The sequence below is a fragment of the Borostomias antarcticus genome (genome assembly GCF_949987555.1).
Source record: "Borostomias antarcticus genome assembly, chromosome: 19".
Lineage (NCBI taxonomy): Eukaryota > Metazoa > Chordata > Actinopteri > Stomiiformes > Stomiidae > Borostomias > Borostomias antarcticus.
Window position 1 is genome coordinate 21134295 of NC_140252.1, and position 24794 is coordinate 21159088.

The following is a 24794-nucleotide window of genomic DNA, read 5'->3' on the forward strand; positions in this document are numbered from 1 at the left end:
GACTACGTACGGACTCAATAGGCTCTTTGCACAAGCTCCACTACTTCCTGAAATTCTACAGGCATATTTATTTCCTGTCCTACACCATTGTTTGGAAGTGATTAATCAGGTGTGATCAGGTGTGCCGCACACCTGATTAATCACTTCCATCCAATAGTATAGGACAGGAAATAAATATGCATGTAGAATTTCAGGAAGTAGTGGAGCTTGTGCAAAGAGCCTATTACTTTTAGCCTTATGGCAGTTTGATTTCACTTGCCCTAGTGGCGTGTGAGAAAGACATGTTCAGCCTTCATGGTGTCTGTTCTGGTTTTGTTTGTGAGCCCCCTCCTCAACGGTAGCCATCTTTGCCGGCCAGCTGTGTCCTGAGGGAGGTTTGATACGGTATCATATTCACTGTGACTCTGTGTTTTCTAGTGATTCATATTCTCATACTCATATTCCTCCTCGTCCTGTGATAAAGATCTTTTTCCCATCGTTTCCCATTTTGACAGTAGTGTTCTCATCTGTTAACATTCGGGATCTAAGTGCTGTGGAGAATAGTTTTTGTTTACTGTTGATGAAGGAAAGTTAAGGTTATAGCCTGGGTGCTGCTGTGGTTTGTACTGTAATGATATTATGATATGATTAGGGTGTGGGCGCCCTTGACAGCCCACATAATGATTGCTTGAATGAGAGACTGATCTGTTATTACACCAGTAGGCTCTGTTATTATACCAATAGGCTCTGTATTTGATCTGTTATTTCAGTTGTCTCTGTATTTGATCTGTTATTTCAGTTGGCTCTGTATTTGATCTGTTATTTCAGTTGGCTCTGTATTTGATCTGTTTTGATCTGTTATTACACCAATAGGCTCTGCATTTGATCTGTTATTACACCAGGCTCTGCATTTGATCTGTTATTACACCAATAGGCTCTGTATTTGATCTGTTATTACACCAATAGGCTCTGTATTTGATCTGTTATTACACCAGTAGGCTCTGTATTTGATCTGTTATTACACCAGTAGACTCTGTATTTGATCTGTTATTACACCAATAGGCTCTGTATTTGATCTGTTATTACACCAATAGGCTCTGTATTTGATCTGTTATTACACCAGTAGGCTCTGTATTTGATCTGTTATTACACCAATATGCTCTGCATTTGATCTGTTATTACACCAGTAGGCTCTGTATTTGATCTGTTATTACACCAGTAGACTCTGTATTTGATCTGTTATTACACCAATAGGCTCTGTATTTGATCTGTTATTACACCAATAGGCTCTGTATTTGATCTGTTATTACACCAGTAGGCTCTGTATTTGATCTGTTATTACACCAGTAGACTCTGTATTTGATCTGTTATTACACCAATAGGCTCTGTATTTGATCTGTTATTACACCAGTAGGCTCGGTATTTGATCTGTTATTACACCAATAGGCTCTGTATTTGATCTGTTATTACACCAGTAGGCTCGGTATTTGATCTGTTATTACACCAGTAGGCTCTGCGTTTGATCTGTTATTACACCAATAGGCTCTGCATTTGATCTGTTATTACACCTCTGCATTTGTACATTTAATTTTATTGTATGAATCAAAATTAGATTCTAGTTCTCCCTCAACTGATTTTTCATTGTCTGTCCAACTTGTTATTGGCCTACCGATGTTTTGTGTTTGTGTGTCTGTGCACTTCATCAAGCCAAAAACACCACTTCCAAACCAGGGACAATAGCTGGAGGAATTTACATACAAATGTGATTAAGTTTGCTTCATAGGGGCTTGAGAAGCTGTCATCACTGCAGGTCGGAAACAGATGCTGGATAAACCCTGAGAAAAGTGAAGAGAGATGAGCTCTCCAAACGTCCAATAAATACACATCTTAATAGGACATGTGAATAGGAATACATTTAATTATTTCTTTTTTTATTATACTGCACATAAATGTTTAACCCCAATCACTGTGAACGATGCCTTGTTTTTTTCAAGTACTCTTGCTTTGAACTGTGGTAATGAATTGAGTTCTGTAGAGGGACCCTTACTGTACTCCCCATCGCACAGAACCATGTTCCATTTGGAAAATAATTATCGACATCTACAATGAATAAATCCCTGTTGGCAGCTCTTGTCCTCAGTTGAATCATTTCGTTCTCTAGTCCTGTAGCTCTTTCTGTGTTCTTGCGTTTCACTCAGGTCTCATCACTTGACTCCATGTTCGCTACTAGCAGGTCAATGGAAGTTCATGTATTACATGAAGGACCTTGAGGTCCCGCGTGACTTGATGAGTGATGATATTGAGCGCTGGTGGAGCTCATGGCCGGGACCTCGTACCTTGTACCGGCCAGGACCTCGTACCTTGTACCAACCATGACTATGATACAGCCGGCAGCGTGTGGAAGACAAGCAGAAGGATTCACACAGGAACAAAATCCTAAAACGAGGACAATTGTGTGGAAACCATAGATACTGGCATCAGGCGCAAAGTTTGTATCACTTTTTGTGTTTAATATACATAGTTTTTATTATTATTTTATTATTATTTATTTTTAACTATTATTCTGTCAATTGAAAGTGGTTCAGGGAAGCAGATCCCTCAAACATGGGGCATGCATACATCAAACCATGAACATACAGGCTGCTGGCTTGTGTTACTCAGACTGTCTGGGTCAGTGTTTGAAAGGCCTGAGGCCCGGCCTCCTATACTCAGACTGTCAGGGGTCAGTGTTTGAAAGGCCTGAGGCCCGGCACTCGTTCAGCAGGACCAGCGGGCGCTCATAGCCAAGTGGACCTAATGTGAGTCAAAGAGGACAGCGTTGAACAGCCCTCGAGGGACAATGAATATGTAGTTTCATGGAGGAAAATTGGAACTCATGTTTTATTCATGGATTTCACAAAAAAAGGATGTTATCTGCTCTCTGTTTCCATTTCCCTGAGAGCTCCTCTCCGAGTCTGGGAAGACGGTTAAGGCTCTTAGAGCGCCGGGTTGATTCCCCTCGTCTCGGTGGCGTGAGGGAAATAATCACATCTTTAGAAACACATCCCTCTCAGCCACCCGGCCGCCACGGAGCTGCGGCACGACGAGCAGCGGGTGAGAAACCCGTAGAAAAGACCCCGCCTCCACTGAGGGGGCCGGACCCGGGGAGACCCCGCCCCCACTGAGGGGGCTGGACCCGGGGAGACCCCGCCCCCACTGAGGGGGCCGGACCCGGGGAGACCCCGCCCCCACTGAGGGGGCCGGACCCGGGGAGGCCACGCCCCCACTAAGGGGGCCGGACCCGGGGAGACCCCGCCCCCACTAAGGGGGCAGGACCCGGGGAGACCCCGCCCCCACTGAGGGGGCCGGACCCGGGGAGACCACGCCCCCACTGAGGGGGCCGGACCTGGGGAGACCACGCCCCCACTGAGGGGGCCGGACCCGGGGAGACCACGCCCCCACTGAGGGGGCCGGACCCGGGGAGACCACGCCCCCACTGAGGGGGCTGGACCCGGGGAGACCACGCCCCCACTGAGGGGGCCGGACCCGGGGAGACCACGCCCCCACTGAGGGGGCCGGACCCGGGGAGACCACGCCCCCACTGAGGGGGCCGGACCCGGGGAGACCACGCCCCCACTGAGGGGGCCAGACCTGGGGAGACCCCGCCCCCACTGAGGGGGCCGGACCCGGGGAGACCACACCCCCACTGAGGGGGCCGGACCCGGGGAGACCCCGCCCCCACTGAGGGGCCGGACCCGGGGAGACCACGCCCCCACTGAGGGGGCCGGACCAGGGGAGACCCCGCCTCCACCGAGGGGGCCGGACCAGGGGAGACCCCGCCTCCACCGAGGGGGCCGGACCCGGGGAGACCCCGCCTCCACCGAGGGGGCCGGACCAGGGGAGACCCCGCCTCCACTGAGGGGGCCGGACCAGGGGAGACCACGCCTCCACTGAGGGGGCCGGACCCGGGGAGACCCCGCCTCCACTGAGGGGGCCGGACCAGGGGAGACCCCGCCCCCACTGAGGGGGCCGGACCAGGGGAGACCACGCCCCCACTGAGGGGGCCGGACCAGGGGAGAACCTGTCCAGCCTCCCCGCCACCATCACTCCTCCAGCCATGAAAAGAGGAGTATGAGGCAGCGTGATACCAGCGTGATACCAGCGTGATACCAGCGTGATACCAGCGTGATACCAGCGTGATACCAGCGTGATACCAGCGTGATGCCAGCGTGATACCAGCGTGATACGAGCGTGATACCAGCGTGATACCAGCGTGATACCAGCGTGATACCAGCGTGATACCAGCGTGATACCAGCGTGTGACCAGCGTGTGACCAGCGTGATACCAGCGTGATACCAGCGTGATACCAGCGTGATACCAGCGTGATACCAGCGTGATACCAGCCTGATACCAGCGTGATACCAGCGTGATACCAGCGCGTGTAGATCTGTGTTCACTGACCAGCATCTATTTTCTCTTTTACCCCTCCAGCGTTCAGAGTATTGGCTACCCCCCGGGGTAGATGGGGGCAGGTGAGCTGAGCTCATGGATGTGGTAGTTGGGTCCTTCAGTCACAGCGCAGGGCTGAGATCCTCACAGGCGGAACCCGTTTCTGCCTCTACTGTATGGAAGAGATAAGCTTGGGGGTCTGGAGGCCGTCTGACTAGGCACAGACTGTCAGGCATGGGGGGTACTATGGGGGGGGGGGGGGGGATATGGCCCCTTTCAATCTCTCGCTGTCTCTCTATACATGATGATAAATTTGATATTTAATACGTGTTTGTCCGGTGGGGGCGGGCCTTAAGCCCTTCTTTCTTGACCTGTGATGACTGGCTTCGGCTGCCACTGCTGGAGATTGAAAGTAATTTCGCTTTCTACAATATAACAGGGATATGACAAAAAAAAGAGATTGCATAACAGAACAAGAGACAGAGAGAGAGAGTGAGAGACAGGAGAGAGAATGAGAGTTGAAAAGGTTGGCGTGTGCTAGTCTGGGGAGGTCAGAGGTGAGACTTCACTATTAAAGGAATAGCAAAGGGAAAATGCATGTTTGGCCCTGTTTTTAAGGTTAGCCTACTTATGATCATATACAATGATTCAGATCAAAACGTTGACAAAACTAGCATTTTCGATAAAGTTGATAATTGCTCTACCACCGTTTTGGTCATACAATGGATGTGGATGGGCACCTTGAAAAATCATTCAAAAAACGTTAAACTCTCGATTTGAAAGACAAGAAGCTCACCGGGGGGGTAATTGGTGTCCGTTGGTGTTCTGACATCAAATTTGCCGCAAAGTATGAATCCTGTAGGGTTTTATTGATCATTTTATGAAATCCATTGACTTGTATTGACGCCACGTTGTAGATGTGTAGATCAATCCGCAGAGGGGATTCAGGAAGCGGAACTACTTACAGTAGCTATGTTTATGTTAGCTAGGCTAGCTAGTTTGCTCACGCTACTCTTTAGCTTACAGACAAGGAAGCCCTAGGCTACAGTTCAGAAAACTCATCAAAATGGCTGATCTAGAAGAGTATGAATTTAATCGCGAGGAATTAGTCTTTGACGGCAGCGCTTATCGTTTGGAGCCTGAATATAGTGAGGAGGAACTACAGCAGATGGAAGAGATGGATCTCTGTCGCTATACCACAAACCACGGGTGTTGGGTGGTGCTGAACCACGGGTGTTGGGTGGTGTGGAAGGTGAACCACGGGTGTTGGGTGTGTGGAAGGTGAACCACGGGTGTTGGGTGGTGTGGAAGGTGAACCACGGGTGTTGGGTGGTGTGGAAGCTGAACCACGGGTGTTGGGTGGTGTGGAAGGTGAACCACGGGTGTTGGGTGGTGTGGAAGGTGAACCACGGGTGTTGGGTGGTGTGCTTGCAAACATTGCCGACAGATGCCCACCGAAGAGTAAAGTTAGTGCTGTACCGAGTGGGACCTGTTGCTAACAGCTGACATGGCAAACCTGTCAGTCCAGTCTGACTCCTTGCCTGTTGACAGTGAGTCCTGCTTGACCACTAGTATTTATGTCAGAGCGAATAAATCTACAGTTTTGATAATTTCATGCTGTAAGACCACTTCTTACAATTCTATTTTTCTAAAGTTAATCTTAGCAAAGGGATTATTATTATTATTAGTATGCTTCAACACACACACACACACACAGCTGGTAAGAACTTACCTCAAGTTCTTCCACTCGTTCGTCTTCTGTCGTTGTAAAGTCAGAACAGCATCACGTCTGAGGAAGACCCTTTTGGGAGATTTCTTCGAGAATAGTCTAGGCTCAAAACATTTGTCCTCAAAATGCAACGCGCACACATGGTGATCTAAGACCCGAAGAATATCCACGGGTGTGTTTACGTCCAAGTTGTTAGGGTTTGAGGCAGGACCCAAAAGCAGACGGCAGGCAAGCAGCTCAGGTTCAAAATATAGGTTTTAATATCCAAAATAATACCGGGAGGAAACGCAGGGGAAACACGCACTAACATTGACAATGAACCGACAGAGAACAAAGGAAACAGGAGGGCATATATACTCTGGGAGAACAATCAAGGAACAATGTACAGGTGTGCAACAAGACATAACGAGACACAGGTGCAGACAATCACCCAGACAAGGACATGGAGGGATTCCAACAAGACACCAACACAAGGACACAGGAACAAGGACACAATGGAAGGGAACGGGGAACGAGGCTGGGACAGGGAAAGGGACTGGGCAGACCTAGAGGGGGGAACTAAAGGGCCAGGAGAGGAGGGACTGGAGTGACGTGAGACTAGTGAGGGGACAGGTGTCTAGAGCTGGGGCTGGGAGGACACAAACCAACATAGAAGACAAGACAACGAACACAAGACCAAACACACAAGGAGGTAGAACAAAACCAAGTGACAATGTGGACAAAGTGTACAATAGTCTCTGGGGGTAGTGCAGGGGCAGTCACTGGGAGGGGAGGTGCTCAGGGTCCAGGAAGGTCCATGGGGCACAGGAGCTCAGGGTCAGGAATCCAGGCCGGGATCAGGGGGTGAGCAGGGCGAACCAGGGGTCCGGGGCAGGGGCGAGGGTCTAGACCAGGAGCGAGCAGAGTGGACCAGGGGTCCGGGGCGAACCAGGGGTCCGGGGCGAATCGGGGGTCCAGGGCAGGAACGCGGGTCCAGACTGGGAGCAGGGGGTGAGCCGGGGCAGACCCGGCCCAAACCATAACACAAGTAAAGAGATTCTAGCCACAACTTCAATCTTGCGGGATCGTTGTAGGGAAGTCTATGACAAGTTACAGATTAACGGATTTTACGGCACAATAGCGCGTCATTGTTGAGATCCCAAACAAATGCTTCGCACGAGCCTGTCTTGTTGTAGCGGTTAGCTTTTCAAATAAGGAAGCTGAGCGGAATCCACGGACGTCGCCTACCGCGAGATCAAGGTATTGCGCAATATCTGAATCAGTTAAAGTGGAGGTTTACACACATATGTGCTGCGACTAAATAGTTCGATGCTAAATATTTTTTAAGCCTTTCCAGATGAACTAGAATCTTACTTTATGGCGAATTATATGCCAGAACGCCAACTAACACCTACATGAATTTCTTGTCTTTGAAATCGAGAGTTTAACGTTTTTGAATGATTTTTCAAGATGCCCATCCACATCCATTGTATGACCAAGACGGTGGTAGAGCAATTATCAACTTTCTCAAAAATGCTATCTTTGTCAACGTTTTGATCTGAATCATTGTATATGATCACAAGTAACCCTAAAACAGGGCTAAACATGCATTTTCCCTTTACTATTCCTTTAAGGTCAGCCATCCCATCATGCTTTGTTGGTGGCAGCATGAATGAAGTAGCAGACATTTGGACATCTGCATCAATTGGTTACACAGGGATCAGATAGAGACAGTTTGTCTTCATGAATTTCCATTCATTTTTTATTTTATTTAATCTTTATATTACCAGGGGAGCCCATTGAGACCAATCTCTCGTTTTCAATCGTGTCTTAACAAAGCATATATAAAACAACAAACGTTCCAAAACAAAACCAATGCTTGTTTGTGCAAGTTCACATGGTTGGGTTTGTAATAACATGAATGCTGCCATGTTCTACCTGAGGATTCAGTCAGACGGACTCTCCTCTTCAAAATCATCTCCCATGATTCAGTAGCTGTGACACAGAGCCCCTGGACATTCATTTAGGCTGATACTATATCAGATCCAGAGTCAGTCTAGCATGTTTTGTCACCTTAAGATTTAACATTACATTCCAGACGATCAGTGCACTTAAGGGGTCGGGTTAAATATGATGTATAATGCAACTGTGAGTTAAATGGAGGATCGTCATTGGATGCTCAGCCTGGTAGAAATCACCCACCATCACTGAGCATTTCCACAGTAGATTGAATGTTGTCTTGGCAGATACACCAGACAGGAGAGCAGGATTCATGGTTATCCAGGGGATAGAGGCATCATCTGTGACAGACAGAACGCTGTTTGTGAGGGGGACATTGGGCTTCATCCATCTGTACACTCGCTCAAGCTCTGAACACCAGGAGGATTTCACCATCCTGTTCCCCAGTTTGAGCCAAAAGCGGAGCGTGTCAACATTACAGAATCCTCTCATTCACAAGTTCATAATTAGATTTTTAAAAATGGAATTTAAAGAAACATGACAGACATTTGTTTTGTTCAGCTTCTGATCAAAAAACACAGGAAGCACAGTAGACTACAGGGCACAGACCAACAAACAACAACAAACATTTTTATTTATCACACAGACCAGTGTCTGATGAGGTCAACCCTCACCAGGTCAAAGCTGTTGATTCATGTTGCGCCCGACTCATCGCAGCTCCTGGCAGTTTGATGAAGCACCCTCGTTAACACAGGAGGGATGTAGCCTTGATGGCCCTTCCACGGCAAGACAAACTACCCTCTCATGAGTGGGGAGCTGAACGGAGCTAGCTGATCTGCCCCCGTGATGACGGCCTCACAGCCCTATCGCTGAAATTACTGGCAGCATAAATTATAGGCCAACTACTCCAACTGGCAGAATGCATGCAAGGCCAAGTCTTTTCAAGGCAGACTATTGGCCGACCCAGAGCCGATTGAAAGAAGCATCAATCTGTGATGAAGGGCCTAGTGGCCCCGTTGATTCATGATGTATAGTGCCATCTAGTGGACTCTACTCAGATATCACCCCAGGTCCAATTCACTCAAATGTCAACCACACAATAGTCTCACAGAGCCAGATCCCCACACCTACCTCCAGCGCAGGAGAAAGGGAGTCAGGGTCGGGGGTTGATTGGTGCAATTGATCAAATTAATTAGGTCCAGTTCTATTTAGTGTCACAGACATTACAGTGAGCCAACATGCACAAAATCGGGGCCCTGGCCCACCTAAATGGAACAGAGCCTAACTACTATTATTAATTACACCTGTCTTTACCCTGCAATGGCATGTCAAAATGGCTGCTGGGAAAAGGGTCTGTGGCCTGCTGGGGAGGCGGCACCAGGTCTGGGGAGACAGACGAGCAGCACCAGGTCTGGGGAGACAGACGAGCAGCACCAGGTCTGGGGAGACAGACAAGCAGCACCAGGTCTGGGGAGACAGACAAGCAGCACCAGGTCTGGGGAGACAGACGAGCAGCACCAGGTCTGGGGAGACAGACGAGCAGCACCAGGTCTGGGGAGACAGACGAGCAGCACCAGGTCTGGGGAGACAGACAAGCTGAGCAGGCTGGTGAGGAGGGCCGGCTCTGCTGTGGGTCAATATCTGGACAGCCTGGAGTCTGTGGTGGAGAGGAGGATGAGGGACAAACTGAAGACCATCCTGGACAACCCCTCTCATCCCCTCTATGATGAGCTGTGGCAGATGGGAGCACCTTCAGCCACAGGCTCCTCCCACCCACAGGCTCCTCCCACCCACAGGCTCCTCCCACCCACAGGCTCCTCCCACCCACAGGCTCCTCCCACCCAGGTGCACTACGGAGCGGTTCAGACGTTCCTTTGTGCCGGCGGCCATCAGACTGTATAACAGTGCCTGAGTGTTACATGTGTTATAGAGGTGCACATATGTATACATGTGTATTACTATATATACCTAGACAGCATGTATGTATGTATGTATGTATGTATGTATGTATGTATGTATGTATACTTCTTGACTTATCTACCTGTATAGTTATATTTATACTGACTGAATGTATGTAGGTACATATATATCTCATCCTATTGTATTCTTTACTGCACAGTTACTGTACATATGGATGTATATAGTAGTGCTACAGTTCTCAGTCTTCCAAGACTCACAATCCTGTTAACATAAAACAAAAACTAACGCCACACTTAACAGCTATAACAATTTTATTCCATTAAATACACCCTAAAAAATCCAGACATTCCTTCCTATACCCACCCCAGAAACATTTTCCCCCAATTTTTAAAAATGTATTTACTTAACCGGGTTAGTTTCATTGACATCAAAAATGTCATCACATGAACAGGACCCTCTTTGTTCTCCTCCATCTCTTTCACAGTACAGCCCACTCGTCTAGCCCCGCCCCGTTTCCAAGTCACAAGGACGCCGCCGACCAATGGGGAGAGGACATGATTGGTGTTCATTTGATTTAATGCACTAAGCGTGCCGGCCCGGGATCGCAGCGTCGAAGCCATCGCACAGAAGAGAAAACACCGCCTCCCTGGCGCTCCCGGGAATAAAAACCAAGCGTCTCAGATTCACCCGTTCATATCCCAGTCTCTCTCAGGGTCTCTCTGTCTAGTCCAGCAGAACTGAAGCCGTGTTTAAAGCTCCCTGGTTTATAACCGTTTTTTATCTGCATTAAGTTCGGTAGGTAACGTGACCATTTAATGCACATTATTATAAAGGTGGTGGTTTTAATCAACGAATGTGTGAATCTAAACTAGCAGAAAAGAGAAGCGTGCTGTTAACATGTGGGATGGCTAGCAGGTCGCTAGCATTAGCACTAGCATTAGCACTCGCATTAGCACTAGCATTAGCACTAGCATTAGCACTAGTGGCTAGCTGTTTCCCTGACTGTCAGTCTTTTGCTGGACTTATCAGTCAACATTCCTTGTAATGTATCTATTTATCTGGACTAATATCGGTCGGGGTACATTACATTTCTGCATTCACCACCTCCCTGTCCTGGGCTCATCCCCCTGGCTGGTTTAGTCAGCTAGGCCGGATAGTTTGGACGAAGCACAATCTGCGTTTCCAAATGAAGCTATCTTGCTAACCTGTTAGCCTGTTAGCTGTTAGCTTTGTGTGTAACGACAGGTTAACAACGTTATGTTGTCATCTTTAACTAACGAATACCCAGTTCAAGCTTAGCTCACGTTAATTGTTAACTTTTGTCTCATACAGGGTCTTTTATGAATAATCAAAAGCAGCAGAAGCCAACGCTTACCGGCCAGCGTTTTAAAACTAGGAAAAGAGGTGAGTTGACCTGAGTCCATCTGATGGCTGTCTGTCTGTCTGTCTCACCTGTCTGTCTGTCTGTCTGTGTCTGTCTGTGTCTGTCTGTCTGTGTCTGTCTGTGTCTGGCTGTCTGTCTGTCTGGCTGTCTGTCTGGCTGTCTGTCTGTCTCACCTGTCTGTCTGTCTGTGTCTGGCTGTCTGTCTGTCTCACCTGTCTGTCTGTCTGCACCATAACTTTGTCCTTACGGGGTCACATCTACGACCTCATCTTGTTTTGGGAAATTCTGCTTTGGAAACACACTTAACAAAAGAAACCTAACCTTACCTTGTCTATAATGACTTGCTTTTTGTTTTAATGCTTTTAATTTGTCCTGCCTTTTGATTTAAATGTCTATAATGTCTTGCTTTTTGTTTTAATGCTTTTAATGTCTCATGTAAAGCACCTTGAATTGCCCTGTGGCTGAAATGTGCTATATAAATAAACTTGCCTTACCTCTAACTTGCCTGATCCTTAACCCACTATCGTCCACCAGACATTATAGCAGTGGGATTGGGCTATCCTACAGGCCCAGTTAACTGATGTTGAAATGATGTGAACCGTTAACAATGTTCCTCTCTTCAACAGATGAAAAGGAGAGATTTGACCCTACTCACTTTCAAGAAAGTATCGTACAAGGCTTGAATCAAACTGGCACTGATTTGGAAGCTGTTGCGAAATTCCTTGATGCCTCAGGCGCCAAGCTTGACTACCGCCGGTATGCCGAGACGCTCTTCGACATCCTGGTGGCTGGAGGAATGCTGGGTGAGCAGGCTGTACCATCCGGGACGGGATGGGGGGGGGGGGGGTTGCTGATTGTTAAATATATGCATTTACCAACTGTTATCTCCCCAATATCTGCTGTAGCCCCAGGCGGGACCCTATCTGATGACATGACCCGCACCGAGTTCTGCCTTTTCACGGCACAAGAGGACCTTGAGACAATGCAAGCTTATGCTCAGGTGAGTAAGGACTACAAACACAATCCACAACATGTCTGAGGGCTGAGTTTCCTTTAACATGGCTGTAACACGGCCTATTTATCTCTGTCTTAACTAGTCGGCTAACTGTGTTTGGATCAACCTTTTGATGTTGAATAACTGGTAATGGGTTGACATGACCTGTGCACTCTTGCGTGTGTTCGTTAGGTTTTTAACAAGCTGATCAGGCGTTACAAATACCTGGAGAAAGGATTCGAGGAGGAGATCAAGAAGGTGAGTTGTGTGGATAGTCGTCTCTAATGGCGTGACAGGAGTCCATAATGGTGAAATATCATTCTGTTCTGCGAAGTAAAGACAATGGTGGTAAAAAAGCAGTGTTCAATAATGTTCTTCCCCCCTTCCCCCAGCTGCTGCTGTTTTTAAAAGGGTTCACCGAGTCGGAACGCAACAAGCTGGCCATGCTAGCTGGCATCCTGCTGGCCAACGGGAACATATCAGCTTCCATCCTGAGAAGTCTCTTCAACGAGAACCTCGTCAAGGAGGGTGAGCTGAGCGCCGTGCCCAGTGGAGCTGCAGTGAGAGCCACGGCGCACGCCAGTGTGCTGAGGCCGTTCTTGTTCTGTTTTCAGGGGTGTCTGCAGCCTTCGCCGTGAAATTGTTCAAGTCCTGGATCAATGAAAAGGACATCAACTCTGTCGCCGGCAGCCTGCGGAAAGTGGGCATGGACAACAGGCTGATGGTGAATATACCTTGTTCCCTTCTCCCCACTGTGACCTTGTTCCCTTCTCCCCACTGGGACCTTGTTCCCTTCTCCCCACTGTGACCTTGTTCCCTTCTCCCCACTGTGACCTTGTTCCCTTCTCCCCACTGTGACCTTGTTCCCTTCTCCCCACTGGGACCTTGTTCCCTTCTCCCCACTGGGACCTTGTTCCCTTCTCCCCACTGGGACCTTGTTCCCTTCTCCCCACTGGGACCTTGTTCCCTTCTCCCCACTGGGACCTTGTTCCCTTCTCCCCACTGGGACCTTGTTCCCTTCTCCCCACTGTGACCTTGTTCCCTTCTCCCCACTGTGACCTTGTTCCCTGGCTGCTTCAGCCCACTGTAACCGGCTGTGGGTGTTACTCGGTACACCTTGTCAAATGGTACTGATCCGTACCTTTCATCATTTCAGGAGCTCTTCCCTGCCAACAAGAGAAGCTGTGAGCATTTCTCTAAGTACTTCACCGACGCCGGGCTGAAGGAGCTGTCTGATTTTGCTCGGAACCAGCAGTCCATCGGGGCGCGTAAGGAGCTGCAGAAGGAGCTCCAGGAGCAGATCTCTCGCGGGGAGCCGCTTAAAGACGTGAGTACGAAGGCTGCAAAACTCCACAAGATTCCCAACGGGAATTTATGAGAATTAATGGAAATACACCGGAAATGTATGGGAGTTGCCAGGAGTGAACTGGAAATTTATGGGAATTAACAAGAATAAATTCAGTTTTCCAGTTTGATCCCATTAATTACTACAAATTCCTGTTAATTCCATTAATTCCCATGGGAAGTTTGTGAATATTCCCAGAATTTCGCAACCCTAGTGAGGACCCTGATGGTCATTCTGATCGCTCAATTCCTGGCCTATAGTGAAAGATTGACTAGTCCAGTCAGCGCTGTGCCGGTGGAGGTTAACGGCTTGTTCCTGGTGCTCTTCCACCCCGTAGATGATCGCCTACGTCAGGGAGGAGATGAAGAAGACCAGCCTCTCTGAGCAGACCATGATCGGCATCATCTGGTCCAGCGTCATGAGCTCTATTGAGTGGAACAAGAAGGAAGAACTGGTCACAGAACAAGCCATCAAACTCCTGAAGGTACGTCCCACCGTCATCCTGGATGGCCAGTCGGCGGGAAAGATCATTTCTGATAAGTGTACGGGTGGCGCGCGAGCATCGGTTAGACAGAAGCGTTATTAGTGAAGAATGTGCAGGCGTGGGTGGTTTAGGAAGGCTGTCCTGACACGTCGTCTGTGGGGTTGTTGTTCCAGCAATACAGCCCCCTCCTGAAGGGGTTCACCTCCCAGGGCCTGTCTGAGCTCACGCTGCTGCACAAGATCCAGGAGTACTGCTACGACAACATCCACTTCATGAAGGCCTTCCAGAAGATTGTGGTGCTTCTCTACAAAGGTGAGCGTCGGGACCTGCGGTGAACTCTCTCTCCTGGCAGCTGCGTTGCATCCCCGTGACCTTTTGACCTCTGTTTCCCCCTCGTCCAGCGGACGTCCTGAGCGAAGAGGCCATTCTGAAGTGGTACACGGAGGCCCACGCAGCCAAGGGGAAGAGCGTGTTCTTGGAGCAGATGAAGAAGTTTGTTGAGTGGCTGAAGAACGCAGAGGAAGGTAAGAAGCCCTTTAGGAACTACTTCCTGTGACGCATGGCGTGCTAAAGATCTGGTGAACGCGCTGACCTGTTCACGATCCTTCCCTCCAGAGTCCGAGTCGGAGGAGGAGGAGACTGACTGAGATGGCGAGGGGGAGGCCAGACACGCATAGCAGCAGAAGAAGCAGGATGGTTTTGTTACAGAAGCGCTCGTCTCTCCACGTTCTCTCTTTCCTCTCTATTCTACATCCTGTTTTGTTTTATTTGTTTTTTTTTGCCCCTCGACATGTAGATGTAAACCCAGGGCTGTGGTGGACGGCGGACTCCTGGTCTAGATTAATCGTGGATCGTTTACTCACAAGTGCGCACATTGTGAATGAAACCTGGATCATGAATCCACATGTGATATTAAGGGTATTAAGGGTAGGCTTTGGTATGGAAAGCAGGAAGTGAACTGCCTGATTCGTCATTATGCCGTCTGTATTCAGACAAATTGAACATTCCATCTAAAAAACAAAAACAAACAACAAATGCTCCCAACTCTGCTGCTGCCGTTTGATTGAACCTGATACAGTGGAAACCGCTCATAGTGTTCATGTCTGTCCGGGTCAAATTGATCCCTGTAAGCAGATGAATATTCTAACATCACAACACCGGATCAGCCTCCTGCCTGAGCAGAAGCACAATGTTCTCTCTTTAAATCACTCAAACCAGCTGAACCTTAGAAATACCCTCCCAGGCTCTCTGCCACCCCTCTGTCGTGGGAGGGGGCATTAAGTGAGCAGGTGTTCTGTCCTTGACGAGCAGCTTCAACCACAGGTGCGCCATCAAGACTTTTGGCTGCTCCATCTCGTCGGCTCGTTCATTGCGGTCTGATGGGGAGACTTTTATCACAGAGAAAATGAAATTGAAATGAAAGAAATGATTTTTCCTGTCATGATTTCAGTGCACGCAGCACTATCCTGGCAGCCAGGCTGAACTGCCGTTCCGTTTCACTTTGCATTTTGAAAAGGGTAAGGCGGCAGCCGGGTTACGGTGAGGTAAAGTAGGTTATCATGAAATTTCACTTTTACATTTGTTCCTTATTGTCATGTATGAAAAGACCAAAAATGGACACTGTAAGCGGATTCCTTATTTACAATAAGTTAATTATTTAAGCATTTGAATAGGAATGAATTTGTCCCAAACTTTTTAATCCATATGAAGCACTTGATCACTATAAGCGGTTTCCACTCTTAACATTCTCTGGTCGCGTTGGATTTTGCCTTCTTGCCATGTGATCGAAAGGCACCTTCAGATAACTGCCTTTCTGCCAAACGATCTGCCCTCTCCTGATGTTGTCCTGCCGGGCGTTAGCGTGATCCATCTGCCTGGCAGGATCTGGGTGACGGGATGACTGAGCAGTCACCTTCCAGACCCCCAGGCGCCATCTGGACGATGCGTTGCCAGCTAATTGATTAATATTGGTTTCTACGTTCTTTAATCTGATAAAACAATTGAATTTTTTTATGGAATAAAGATTATTAAAAGTATCAATTGGTGATTGATTGTTACATTTGTGACCATTCTGTGTTCCCATCTTTTGCATACCTGCTACTGATTTTAGAAAATTCAGGTAGAATGAGTTAGAAAATAACGGTGTAATAGAACAGTGTTGTTCATACGTTTGTCCACTAGGTGTCTCTCTCTCCCCTAGAAGCCTGAAATCTACATGATTTCTCAAGGGCTCATTGAACAATAGCAATTTCACAGCATCAAATAAGTCAACTATTATTTTGAAAGTAATTTTAATGATTGTAATATTACCGGTCAAATATTACACTCCATTGTTTTGATTGTACAAAAATACATTTCTCTCAAGCAGCTTCTATGTGCAAAGGAGACAATTGTCATAATGGAGACAAATGTCATTATGGACACATGTTAGGAGGTATTCAAGTACTGAAGGATGCATAGAACAATGTTAGACAATAGATTTAGAGGTAGGCCTACACAGTCTATCTGGATCTCATACATTCAGGGGTCTTTGAGGTCAAGCGTTCAGATAGAGTTCCAGGCAGTGTGCAAATATTCTCCAGAGAGCCGTTTCTCACATACTGGTTGTATCAGTCTAAGGAATCTAGACAGTACAATATTTTTTAGTGTTTATCAAATTACTGCTTGGCGTCGCAGACAAGACCGACACGTGCTTGTGCACACGGCTTGTGTGTTTGTGGGTAGTGAGAAGGATTGTGCAATGATTGCAAGTAAACATCAACATCGTGAATAACATGCTCCCTAGATCAAGGTGTGTTCACAAAGGTCTTTACAAGTCCCCCAGACTAGCGCTCTTATAATGTCTAACAATGCACATCTTTTTAACACAATAAACAGTACGTCTCGACCAGAGGGCCTTCTATTCAATTAGCCCTCTTTTTTCTTAAACTAATACTAAACTATTAGATCAACAGACTTAAAATCATCCGTATTCACAAAATGATGAGCAATTTGGCAAAAGGTGAGTTAAGATGACCAGAGCACCAAGCCAGTCTCTACAAGACCACCAGCACCAGTCTACCGACGACACCATTGCCCCACCGAGCTTGGGTTACAGTCATGTGACCGGTCCGGGGGAGCCAGGCTGGTTTTTGGAGCTTACTATTTCTACGACCAGAATAGCCGCCCTGTCAGGTGCAACTTTACACACGAGCTCCGGTTACACTGAACCAAAACACGGGAGGAGACGCACACCTACAGGAACGGGAAAGTGCATTTCAGTGTTCTTGTCCTAAGATATTGCAAATATATACAAAGTTATCTCACATCTAGCAGGTATGTCTACATGTAAACATCAGTGTGCATGCGTGCGTCCGCGTCCTGACAGGGCCTTCCCACGTCAGACATGTGCACGCTTCTCCCCATCTCTGAGCTGTGAAGGTATAGAGACATGATGAGACCACGCACACACAAAGCAAACACTCATATTTCTGTACAGCAAACATGGATAAATAACCACATTACGTGGACGCAGCCTCAAAGCGCGCCCAGCCGGTCGAAGGCCGCTACGCCCAGAGAACCTCGTCCCTCGCCAGGACCACTCACCAGCTTCCTCTGGTTGCCGAGGCAGAAAGTGCATATGGGCCGTAGCGAGGCCCCGCTGGCGCCAGTGCTGCCCTGCAGGAGGTCATGGTAGCGGAGGCAGGGCTGGCCGTCCAGGCAGTCGTCCCCCAGCAGCAGCACGTTGGCCAGGTGGGAGATGTAGCTGGACGCCAGCCGCAGCGTCTCGATCTTGGACAGCTTCCTGTCCGCCGGCTCGGTGGGGATGAGGGAGCGCAGCGCGGCGAAGGCCGTGTTCACGCTGTGCGTCCGGTCCCGCTCCCGCGCGTTGGCCGCCTGCCTCTGCTTGCTGACTCCGGCCATGTGCTGGCCCCCGGCCCTCTGCCGCGCACCCCCCTGCTCCTCCCCAACCCCACCCCGCCCCCCCCGCCGGGGGCTGCACCCGCCGCCCGTCGACTTGTCGTCGGAGCTCTCGCTGCCGCTGTCCAGCTCGTCCAGGTCGGAGGGGAAGCCGTCGGGCCGGAGGACGCAATTGTCGCTCCCTGTGGACTTCATGGTGGCCCCGGCGTGACTGGCGGGGACTGGCGCTGCTGTTCCATGCAGCATGGTGGCGGCTGCCCATCACTTTATGTGAGAGTGAAAATAGCACATGGGACCAGCTGCCCCGGCGATCCGGTGACGAGGGCTGTGCTCCGGCCCCGCAGGCACAGAGATGCCATTTGTTGACTGACGGACGGGGCCGTTCTGGGGCCGTCACACGGCCGGGGCCTCTGGAAGAGGGGAGACAGGTGGAGCCGAGGGGGAACACCTGTCACGGCCACGGCCTGCGGCTGATCCAGGTTTATATATATAACCCCCCCACACAGGCAGCAAGCTCACAGGCTGGAGGGTTAGCAGAGCTCTGTCAGGGCTGACACACACACACACACACACACCCACGCACACACACACACACACACACCCACGGACACACCCCAGGTAAAGGAACACGCCTGGGTGCTGATGGTCTGGTCCGCTCCCTCTTTTGTAAACCTCCTCTGTAACACTTTCAGTTCAACAACCTGCAGCCAAAACATCATAATTGATATTGGACACACTTCTAATGCAGGGCTCACAAACGTCACTTCTTAATCACTGTACAGGTCTGTCCTAGTCAACCCGCTCCAGGTGAAAGCTCACTAAGCTCTCGTCTCGTTTCTCACATCGGAGAGACGCTGTAATAAGCTGCACAAATGCAATCTCACGTTGTGCAATTTCACATGATGTAACACATTCTCAGAAGTTGCATTTAATGAGAATCTGTTTCTGGAACAGAGATCTGTGAGAAGGACCTGGAGGTCTGTAGAGCTGTGAGGTCTGTAGAGCTGTGAGCTGGAGGTCTATAGAGCTGTGAGCTGGAGGTCTATAGAGCTGTGAGCTGGAGGTCTATAGAGCTGTGAGCTGGAGGTCTGTAGAGCTGGAGGTCTATAGAGCTGGAGGTCTATAGAGCTGTGAGCTGGAGGTCTATAGAGCTGGAGGTCTGTAGAGCTGTGAGATGGAGGTCTGTAGAGCTGGAGGTCTGTAGAGCTGTGAGCTGGAGGTCTATAGAGCTGTGAGCTGGAGGTCTGTAGAGCTGTGAGGTCTATAGAGCTGTGAGGTGGAGGTCTGTAGAGCTGTGAGATGGAGGTCTGTAGAGCTGTGAGGTCTATAGAGCTGTGAGCTGGAGGTCTGTAGAGCTGTGAGGTCTATAGAGCTGTGAGATGGAGGTCTATAGAGCTGTGAGATGGAGGTCTGTAGAGCTGTGAGCTGGAGGTCTATAGAGCTGTGAGCTGGAGGTCTGTAGAGCTGGAGGTCTGTAGAGCTGAGAGCTGGAGGTCTGTAGAGCTGGGAGCTGGAGGTCTATAGAGCTGTGAGCTGGAGGTCTGTAGAGCTGTGAGATGGAGGTCTGTAGAGCTGGAGGTCTATAGAGCTGATCCATGCAGGTCTGTGAGCGGCTGCATCTTCTGGAAGAGTGAACGGTGCAGGTGGATAAACCTGCCCCACCCAGGACAGGGCCTTCTCACCCAGGACAGGGCCTTCTCACCCAGGACAGGGCCTTCTCACCCAGGACAGGGCCTTCTCACCAGGCTCTGGGCCACCTGCCCCACCCAGGACAGGGCCGTCTCACCAGGCTCTGGGCCATCTGCCCCACCCAGGACAGGGCCTTCTCATCTTTACACTTGGTATTAATATCCATGAATGCACCTGTCACTTCCACAGCGTTACTGGGGGGGATGGAGTGAAGGGACGGGGTTTTAGGGACAGACCAGCACCACGGGGGTTTGTGGAAAGTGGTTCACCGTATGATAGTATCCCAGAACCCATCTGACCAGGGACTGGATAGGTCACTGGTTCCAGACCGGCCTAAGGACCATCTGACACCCGTGCATCATAGCAAGGGAGCCTACTTCACTCAAACATGGTGAATGGACTGTACTTATATAGCGCTTTCATCCAAAGCGCTTTACAATGGCTTCTCATTCAGCCATTCACACACACATTCACACACCAATGGTGGCAGCTGCCATGCAAGGCGCTAGCCTGCTCATTGGGAGCAATTTGGGGCTGTGTCTTGCCCAAGGACACTTCAACATATGTACAGGAGGAGGCGGGATTCGAACCGCCGCCCCTACAGTCATTGGACGACCCGCTCTACCTCCTGAGACACTAGAGCTCAAAACGTAGTGTCTTTGGATTGTGAGCATCTGTTAAATGGACTAATTGTATATTGTGTGAAAAGGGTCTTCGAATCAGAGACAGAGTCTTAACTGAGCAACATTCAAACTAGTATCAGTAGAAATACTGTAGTAGTAATAATCCCCATGATGAGATGGGGGAGTCTGCTTGCAGGCTGTTCTCAACAAGCAGTTATTTCATTAGACCATGAGGGCTTTCTAACCATGACGGGTCGGCCTCTCCATCTCAATATTTCACCACGTTTTTATTTTTTAATTGTGGACGTCATGCCCAATTGTTTTTCAGATCGTTCCGTGGGTTACCCCCTTGTTCACATTTGAGACAGTGCACCAGTGTCACCAGCAGATGGCAGTAAAGCACAGGTGTGATAACAGTCGAGGCCAGAGCTACTGCATGGAGTGAGGTGTGGAGGGCTGCAGGCTTTAGAGAGCTGCTCTCATCTCCCCCAGAGACAGAACCTCTCTGCTGCCCCCCCCCTTTCATGAGCCAGTTGAGTAATTATATTCTGCTCCTATAGACTGTATTGCACTGCTTTAACAGCAGCACATGGATGCCATCTATACACAACACTTCTGACCTCGTACTAAACACAACAGGGGTCAGCAGGAGAGAGAGAGGGAGAGAGAGAGGGAAGGAAGAGAGAGAGAGAGAGAGAGAGCGGGAAGAGAGAGGGAAGAGAGGGAGAGAGAGAGAGGGAGAGAGAGAGAGAGAGAGAGAGGGAGAGAGAGAGAAGGAAGAGAGAGAGAGAGAGATAGAGGGAAGAGAGGGAGAGAGAGGGAAGAGAGAGAAAGGGCGGAGAAAGAGAGGGAAGAGGAGAGAAAGAGAGAGGCAGATAAATCAAAAACAAGGTGATGGAGAGAATAGAAGTAAAGTGTTTATGAGAGGGAGAAAGAGTGCTACTTTTTCCTAGAATGTTATTCTGACAGAATCAATACCGTCATTCCTGCCTCATTTATTCTGTGTCATTCTGCTTTTATGTAATAAAAACAAATATGTTCCCCTGGAGACGTGTGAGCTTTAAGCAGCTGAGCTAATAAGCAGCTCATCTCCATAAGAAAGTGTATTTTTCTCCTCAGAGTTGATGTATCTCAGACGAATGTGTGAACTTAAATGAGACGCCGCCGCAGCGTTCCAGAGCAGCCCCCGCTTCTGAGGACGGATGCTGCCGGGTTCAACTGGAATTAGCTGCCAAGAAAATATGTGAGGTCTGGGGGGATTAGAACAAAGATAAGACAAACAAAAACATCCAACTTCGCAACTTCTCTAATCCTCCCAAGGTCTCCACCGGAAAAACTTTTAGGAGTCATTTGAGCTCCAGTCTCTGCCTGGGTTCAAACTGCGTGAGAGAGAGAGAGAGAGAGAGAGAGAGAGAGAGAGAGAGAGAGAGAGAGAGAGAGAGAGAGAGAGCGCTGGGGCAGAGCAGCTCCTCACACCCCGCTGAGGAGAAGCACTTCACTGGGATTCATTACACTCCCCGTTTACTCCTGCCCCCCTACCCCGCTGAGGTGACTCCACTCTGGGGGGGTGGTCTTATCTCCACTCTGGGGGGGTGGTATCTCCACTCTGGGGGGGTGGTCTTATCTCCACTCTGGGGGGGGGGGGGGGGGGGCTTATCTCTACTCTGGGGGGGTGGTCTTATCTCCACTCTGGGGGGGTGGTATCTCCACTCTGGGGGGGTGGTCTTATCTCCACTCTGGGGGGGGGGGGGGGGGGGCTTATCTCTACTCTGGGGGGGTGGTCTTATCTCCACTCTGGGGGGCTGGTATCTCCACTCTGGGGGGGTATGGACCTACAGTACCAGCCAGCGCATCCCTGCTGGGGGGACTACAGACCAGAGGACCTCAGGTCCAGTAACGAGCCGATCCAGAACCCAACCATAAAATACTCCATGTCAGAAAGGACTAAGATTTAAGATCAGGAATTGTATAAAACAATAGATTTTAATACAATATATTTTGGGAAGGGGGATAATATAACACCGAGGATATATACAACATGTCAATACAAAATATCACACACCCAAATAAGTTAATATCAAACAAACATTTTTGGTTCATAAATGAGGCTTACTGTGACAAGGTGAATGTTTAGTGTGCTTTTGTTTAATGCTACTATACCGCCTGGAATGTTAGTGAGTTTACAAAGATACGCAAACTCACCGTAAAAGATATGAAGTTTGACTGATTCATATAAAAAAAGATAAAGGGAGTTTTCTTGGTTCGAACAACACGAATATACATGTCATCATTCATATACGAATTAGAATCTTTGTAAATAGTGTGGTGTATTTAGAACCCAACCCACAGGGCCTGGTAAAGGTTGTGGTGGTGGCTAATCCCTGGTAAAGGTTGTGGTGGTGGCTAATCCCTGGTAAAGGTGGTGGTGGTGGCTAATCCCTGGGTGGTTTGTGGTGGTGGCTAATCCCTGGTAAAGGTTGTGGTGGTGGCTAATCCCTGGGTGGTTTGTGGAGGCTCTCTGTGTGGAACAGGTCCGGTCTCTTCAGTGCACGTTGTTGAAAGGCGGAGCTTCACCCGCGAGGAGAGAGCTGGAAGAAGACAGGGGGGTGTTTTTATATGCTACCATGTATCAGCCAGCGCACCCGCCCGTACCGCCCCGTTCACAGGGAGAGCTCTGATTTGCAGGCTTAAACTTTCACAGAGGTAATATTAATCAGACGCTTCTTCGTTTAAGTGCAGCGCTTTAAAACGAGGAGGACTTCTCAAGCGTGAAATACGCAGGCGGCTGTAATAGCTGCAGAGGCTCAGACAGTCTAATTCCTCCTGATTATCTCCCGCCATGTCCTCTGCCCGGGGCCGTTCAGGTGGCGAGGGCGTTGAGGTTTAAGTCCCTGTCCTCGCTAGCTCGTCAGACTGCCATGCTGATCTCCAAACATCACGTGTTTAAGAATGCCTATCGGTGCATATAAAGCAGGGCTTTATAAAGAAACAATCTGATTCTTCAATTCGCCGTCACATCTCCATCGCCGTGCGCGGCGGGTGAACAGCTGATTACCTTCCTGGAGCAGCGTGGGCCAGAGAATCCGCTCCGGCAGGCGCAGACGCTGGGTCGGACGCACCGGCTCCCGTAGCGACATGTCTGCTCGCAGACAGCTGTGAAAACGACAAGAGGGAGTCAGCGGCACCGGTAACCCAGGGAGCTAAATCAGCCACGACACCCCCGATGATGACATAACGACGCAGCCGACACTAATCTGCGCTCGTATCGCCGCCCAGAGGATTCTGGGCAAGTAGCCGACGACGGGCAAGCTGCCGTCAAGACAACATAGTTACCATAATCTTCCCATCAACGCTCGGAGTCATTAAGACACCAGCAGAGAGGGGGGTCTGCATTAAGCAACAAGGGTTTTATGAGCCGTTTGCGTAGCCCTGTGCCAAGGCTACTATACGTGCTTCCTGGTCTGAGTAAGGGTTTTTCTGTGACGTATAATCCTTTGAGATTTACTAAGAAACTATTAGTGGATTTCACAGCCCTTATAAAACCCCCCACCAGGAAGGGAAAAATACAAACAGTGAATCATCTTAATGGCCGCTCAATTTTTTTTACGAGAAGGTGAAGCACTTTCATTGGTTCATACCTAGTCACTTCTCAAAGTCACGGATAGTCAGAGCAGTGTGTGTACGGTGTGTACGGTGTGTCATTTTTTAAAATGCGATTCAGGGTCTGGAAAGGCCCTCATCCAGAGTGATTTCTCGGTTGGAATTCCAACCAGGCCAATCAGCGTCCTTTGAATGTGACGACGGAATTCAACTGCGCGACGTGATTGGTTAGGGGGTGAACTCGCTGTGCAGTGGGAGCCTGTTCAGCCCAACGTGGGTTCAGTCTGAGAGTCAGGCCAGCGAGCCGTGCGTGTGTGAGTGCGTGTGAGTGCGTGTGTGTGTGTGTGTGTGAGTGTGTGTGAGAGAGTGTGTGTGTGTGAGTACTCACGGGTCTGACACAGCGTGCCCTGCCAGGCCGGGGGAGCAGTGGCAGGTGTCGGGTCCGACGCACTCTCCTCCGTTCAGACAGGTGTGCTGACAGGAGGCTGAGCAGAGCAGAAACACGCTGATCACACCTTTACTACACCACCTCTACTACACCACCCTCTACTACACCACCTCCACTACACCACCTCTACTACACCACCTCTACTACAACCCACCTCTACTACACCACCTCTACTACACCACCTCACTACACCACCTCTACTACACCACCTCTACTACACCACCTCTACTACACCACCTCTACTACACCACCTCTACTACACCACCTCTACTACACCACGCTGCTCTATCCAGACTCCCAATGCCTCGTTAATTACCCCCCCCCCCCCCCAT

At 49.4% G+C, this 24794-nt stretch overlaps 3 protein-coding genes across 3 annotated transcripts in view; 1 reads left to right on the top strand and 2 right to left on the bottom strand.

Moving 5' to 3' along the window:
- The first annotated feature begins 10690 nt into the window (after positions 1-10690).
- LOC311322117 (eIF5-mimic protein 2-A) lies at positions 10691-16232 on the top strand. The gene is made up of 12 exons (XM_084454142.1): positions 10691-10790; positions 11328-11399; positions 12006-12182; positions 12285-12379; positions 12566-12631; positions 12766-12901; positions 12988-13097; positions 13530-13700; positions 14056-14202; positions 14376-14514; positions 14604-14726; positions 14818-16232. The coding sequence occupies exons 2-12, from the start codon at positions 11336-11338 to the stop codon at positions 14847-14849; spliced, it is 1260 nt and encodes a 419-aa protein (XP_084310268.1). The 5' UTR covers positions 10691-10790; positions 11328-11335; the 3' UTR covers positions 14850-16232.
- A 1349-nt stretch (positions 16233-17581) lies between these two features.
- Positions 17582-18297, bottom strand: LOC311322080 (basic helix-loop-helix transcription factor scleraxis; the record flags this gene model as incomplete). Its single annotated transcript, XM_084454090.1, has 2 exons — positions 17582-17614; positions 17788-18297. 2 exons carry the CDS (start codon positions 18295-18297, stop codon positions 17582-17584), a joined length of 543 nt encoding a protein of 180 aa, XP_084310216.1.
- Positions 18298-18368: 71 nt separating this feature from the next.
- The window catches only part of LOC311322081 (von Willebrand factor D and EGF domain-containing protein), a gene marked incomplete at both ends in the record, with an annotated part of 72987 nt that continues 66561 nt past the window's right edge, over positions 18369-24794 (bottom strand). The window contains 4 exon segments of the mRNA XM_084454091.1: positions 18369-18512; positions 23470-23567; positions 24403-24427; positions 24429-24499. Of these exon segments, the coding sequence (XP_084310217.1) occupies positions 18369-18512; positions 23470-23567; positions 24403-24427; positions 24429-24499 (338 nt within the window).